Consider the following 4,584-nt stretch of genomic DNA (forward strand, 5'->3'; position numbering starts at 1 on the left):
GGAGATTTTCCAGATTATTAAAGACAAATTTTAACACTTGAAGAGGCAAAATATAAACAGGGCATTTGAAGAAAAATTTTATTTCACCTTGTTTAGTCGTTCTTGTAAATCACTGTTGATTGCTTCATGTGTAACTTTCTTTGTATTATCACTGTAGTGGTTCTTTGACTCAAATAGCAAGACCGGCTGCGTGGAAAATTTCGTGACGAACAATCTTCTCCCGCGCTTTTTTTTTCCCAAAAAAAACCTTGTTAAGCGTTGCATTTTATGTAAATGGAGGCTAAATGGAGAAAAGAAATTAAAAGTAATAAACCAAATAACGTTTTCAAATTAAAGTGAGGAGAAGCCATATGAAGATAATAATCATATTTTACTTTTTTGTAAATATTTGGCGTGCTTGTGTGTATATTTAAATTTATCTCAATATTTATTTTTATTTTAAATTTTTAAATCGCCGCTGATTGCTGAATACCTTAATATTTTGTTAAAAACAATACTTAGATCAATTTTATTACATTATTCGTTAACTATACATGGTGATGTATCTTATATTTAAAGTATTATTATTGAATTTTATCAAAAAATATCATTATTGAACTATAAATCCGCATGAATAAAGAACCCATGACCACACATACCTAAGAAACTTAATACTATAATAGAAATAAAAATTTGATATAATTATTTTTTTAAACACATTTATTTTAAAAATTAATACTTGTATGTAAGCAAAATTAGATAATATTTTCTTTTAAAAAAGTTCAATCTGGCCTCTATTACTTTTCTTTTTATGCAGTGCATAGATTAACTTTTATAAAATAAATATGTTAATTTTTTTTCTAAATGTAGGCATTAGTATTTTTTTTAATTGATTCAATTTTTATTTACCGGTGCCCAACGTCAAATGACACGTGTCACTCAAGCAGCAATATGAAACTCTCTTTGGGTCCCAACTCACACGCTCGCGGGTTGCGGCGTAATTGACAAGGTCCTCTAACTTCAACGTGCCATGGCCAGACACTGTCCACTCAAGTCACCTCAACTCTTACCACGCTCTAACGACGCCGTTTTCCCGAACCCTTCGATTAAATCGCCTTTCCCTTTTCTTCAGAAACCCCAGCTTTCCTTTTCTACCCTCCGACGCCTAAAATTCAACCCAAATGCGCTTCAAATAAATCTCAAATCCAAATGCGTTCTTCGTATTTAACGTATTCCTCTCCCTCTCCTCTCCCTCCATCGCCACCACCCACCCCCTCAGCCCCTTCATTCTCCTTCGGTAACGCTTCGTGCTTCTTGTTTATCTTCAAGCTCAGTGCTTGCGCCTGGTGCATGGAAGGACACAGTGTCGATCGCTGGTAACGATGAATATTTGGACCGACGATAACTCCTCCGTCATGGACGCTTTCATTGGTTCCGATCTATCTTCTCTCTGGCCTCCTCAGCAATCCTCTGCCTCAACGACCACTACCACTGGAACTGACCCCACCAAAGCTTTCTCTCAAAACCATCTTTCGGTTTGCATCTTCAATCAGGAGACTCTCCAGCAACGTCTCCAGGCGCTGATTGAAAAAGCCAGCGAGAGCTGGACCTACGCTATCTTCTGGCAATCTTCTTGTGATCACTCGGGAGCTTCCGTGTTGGGTTGGGGTGATGGCTACTACAAAGGCGAGGAGGTAAAAGGAAAGGGGAAGGCCAAAACGACGGCGTCTTCCGCGGCGGAGCAGGAGCACCGGAAAAAGGTTCTTCGCGAGCTTAATTCGCTCATCTCTGGGTCCTCCTCCTCCCCAGATGACGCTGTAGACGAAGAAGTAACAGATACCGAGTGGTTCTTTTTGGTTTCGATGACTCAGTCGTTTTACAACGGCGGCGGATTGCCGGGGCAGGCGTTCCTCAGTTCGAGCCCTGTTTGGGTCGCAGGTTCCGACCGGCTGGCAGCTTCAACATGCGAGAGGGCGAGGCAGGGTCAATTGTTCGGGCTTCAGACTTTGGTTTGTATACCGTCGGCGAGTGGGGTGGTCGAACTGGGCTCCTCGGAGCTGATATTTCAAAACTCTGATCTGATGAATATGGTCAGGGATTTGTTCAATTTCAGTGGCGCCGAAGGGAGTTTTTTATGGGGGTCAAATGCTTCAGCTGCGGCTGATCAGGGTGAGAACGACCCTTCTTCGCTCTGGCTCAACGATCCTTCTGCAATTGAAATTAGGGATTCGGTGACTACTGTTGCGCCCAATTCAGTGCCCAGTTCTACCAACAGTCATAACAATAATCCGAAGCCGATGCAGTTAGACACAAGAGGTTCCACGACTTTAGCTGAGACCCCAAGTTCCATCCATATCCCAAACGCTCACCATAGCCACCAACAACAACGGCAACAGCAGCGTCATTCGCTGAACCAGGGTTGCTTTTCACGGGAGTTGAACTTTTCGGACTATGGATTGGACGGAAACGGCGTGAAAAACGGTAATTCGCATTCCATGAAGACGGACTCGGGTGAGATTTTGAATTTCGGGGAGAGCAAGAGAAACGCTCATAATGGTAATGGAAATTTACTTTCAGGTCAATGTCAATTCAATGCTGAGGAGAAGAGGAGGAGGTCGCCTACGTCTAAGGGTAGCAATGACGAAGGCATGCTTTCTTTCACTTCAGGTGTGGTTTTGCCCGCTTCAAATGTGAAGACCGTCTGCGGCGGCGATTCTGATCATTCCGATCTCGAAGCTTCTGCGATGAAGGAGGTAGATAGTAAGGTGGTCGAACCAGAGAAAAAACCTCGGAAGAGAGGACGAAAGCCCGCAAATGGCAGAGAGGAGCCTCTGAATCACGTTGAAGCTGAAAGGCAGAGGAGAGAGAAGCTCAATCAACGGTTCTATGCGCTTCGTGCTGTGGTTCCAAACGTTTCAAAGATGGATAAAGCATCCCTTCTGGGTGATGCCATATCTTATATCTCTGAGCTCAAGTCGAAGCTTCAGAGAACGGAATCAGACAAGAACGAATTGCAGAACCAATTGGATTCTGTGAAGAAGGAACTCGAGCTGGCCCACAAAGGTTCAGCGCCACCTCCACGGGAGAAAGAACCAAAGCCGCCCAATCATCATGCTGGCAAGATTACTGATTTGGATATCGACGTGAAGATCATAGGTTGGGACGCGATGATTCGGATTCAATGCAGCCGGAAGAACCACCCGGCAGCAAGGTTGATGGCGGCATTGAAGGAGCTAGACCTGGATGTGAGCCACGCGAGCGTCTCGGTGATGAATGATTTGATGATCCAACAAGCAACGGTGAGGATGGGGGGTCAATTCTACACGCAGGAGCAACTCTGTTCAGCACTGTCGTCCAAAGTTGGCGATGTCCGATAGGTCCTTAACAATGGGAATATAAGGCTATTCCTTGTGGTGTTGGGCTATGGAATACTTTTGAGTCTTCCCCGCCAGAAACTCTGTAGCATACTACTGTCCTAGTGTTTCCGGTAGCTTTAGTTTTTTGGTAGCTTGGTTTAAATCTTGAGGTTATTTAATTTAATTTGGGAAGCCGGATTTGAGCCAGGGGACGTCATTCAAATCAAGTGTGGGCAGGGATAGGTACCTCGATGAAATGAAAATAGAGTAATTTAGTGTCGATATTGTCAAACTAGATTGTGTTTGTATATATTATCATAAATTTGATCAATGCATGAAATTTCTTTAGATATGATCAGTGACGACGGTTTGTTCGTCATTCTGGATTTGTGTTTGAATATGTTGGCACTTCATATGGGGGTTAAATGTCTTGAAGAAGGTGAAATCCTTGATCCTCGTGAAACAGAGTTTCCTTTTTATGTTTGGTAACATGGAATTGAGCAAAAAAAAAAAAGAGGACCTTGTAGGGTCAAAAACTCGCAGCTTCTGGAGCTGAAAGAAAGGGCTTTCGTTTTCAGGCATGTGATAAATGCATCAGAAAACCCTCCTTTCTCTTTCTGACAGTAATTAATTGTTTGATGGGTCTGCGATTTTGACCCCACCCGCCTCGACAACGATAATATAACTGCCGGGGTGTAGCGTAAGCATGTGGAAACAGCGAATCAAAGGTATGTGGATGCTGCTTTACCCTTAAACTGGTCGCATACGAGGCTCTGATCTTCCTATGAACAGGCAAACATGAGGAGCAACGAGCAGAGCAGAGCCCCATATTTCATGGAAACTAAAAAATGAAGCTTCTTTCTGTTCTGGTGATCGTCGCCAAAACTCACTTTTGGCTTGGAATATTGCAGGCGGCACGTAATTATAATTTTGGTGTTAGGTTAAATAAAATAGGTTAACATTATGATGCAGGTGAAGAATTATGTGATGATTGTGATAAGGTAGCAGTAAGAAAGGGTAATTAAAAAGGTGGAGTATTTATGTGGGTTTTTAAGATGCTGACGAGGATGTGTCCTTGTGAATCACGTGGTGTCCTTGAAGCTCTTTCAGGAATCATCACTGAGGATTTGCCAGTTGCTACCATTAATAGGTCCCTTTCCTTCTCTTGTGCTGCTCTATTCACTTTCTCAATTTCTTTCTTTCCCTAAGCCATCAGATTATGCTCACATATCTCATATTTATGATAGAA

The 4,584-nt window shown here is 42.8% G+C and overlaps 1 protein-coding gene across 2 annotated transcripts; it reads left to right on the plus strand.

Annotated features, from left to right (window-relative positions):
- Positions 1–1,206: 1,206 nt before the first annotated feature.
- On the plus strand, positions 1,207–3,680 carry LOC114739985 (transcription factor MYC4). 2 transcript variants are annotated; one of them, XM_028928099.1, is made up of 2 exons: positions 1,207–2,535; positions 2,647–3,680. In XM_028928099.1, the coding sequence occupies exons 1-2, from the start codon at positions 1,362–1,364 to the stop codon at positions 3,354–3,356; spliced, it is 1,884 nt and encodes a 627-aa protein (XP_028783932.1). In that variant the 5' UTR covers positions 1,207–1,361; the 3' UTR covers positions 3,357–3,680. The 2 variants fall into 2 exon arrangements, with proteins under 2 accessions (XP_028783932.1, XP_028783931.1); XM_028928098.1 differs by having other exon boundaries at positions 1,208–2,460; positions 2,557–3,680.
- The last annotated feature ends 904 nt before the right edge of the window (positions 3,681–4,584 follow it).

Source organism: Neltuma alba, unplaced genomic scaffold, assembly GCF_004799145.2.
Source record: "Neltuma alba isolate B1F8T4 unplaced genomic scaffold, ASM479914v2 tig00003003_pilon, whole genome shotgun sequence".
NCBI lineage: Eukaryota > Viridiplantae > Streptophyta > Magnoliopsida > Fabales > Fabaceae > Neltuma > Neltuma alba.

What these genes read in the sequence shown, in the direction of transcription:
- LOC114739985 (XM_028928098.1), top strand. Translation starts at nt 1,362, where the DNA reads ATGAATATTTGGACCGACGATAACTCCTCCGTCATGGACGCTTTCATT. An exon ending in CGGAAACGGCGTGAAAAACG is followed by an intron (nt 2,461 to 2,556) that starts GTAATTCGCATT and finishes ATTTACTTTCAG; the next exon opens with GTCAATGTCAATTCAATGCT.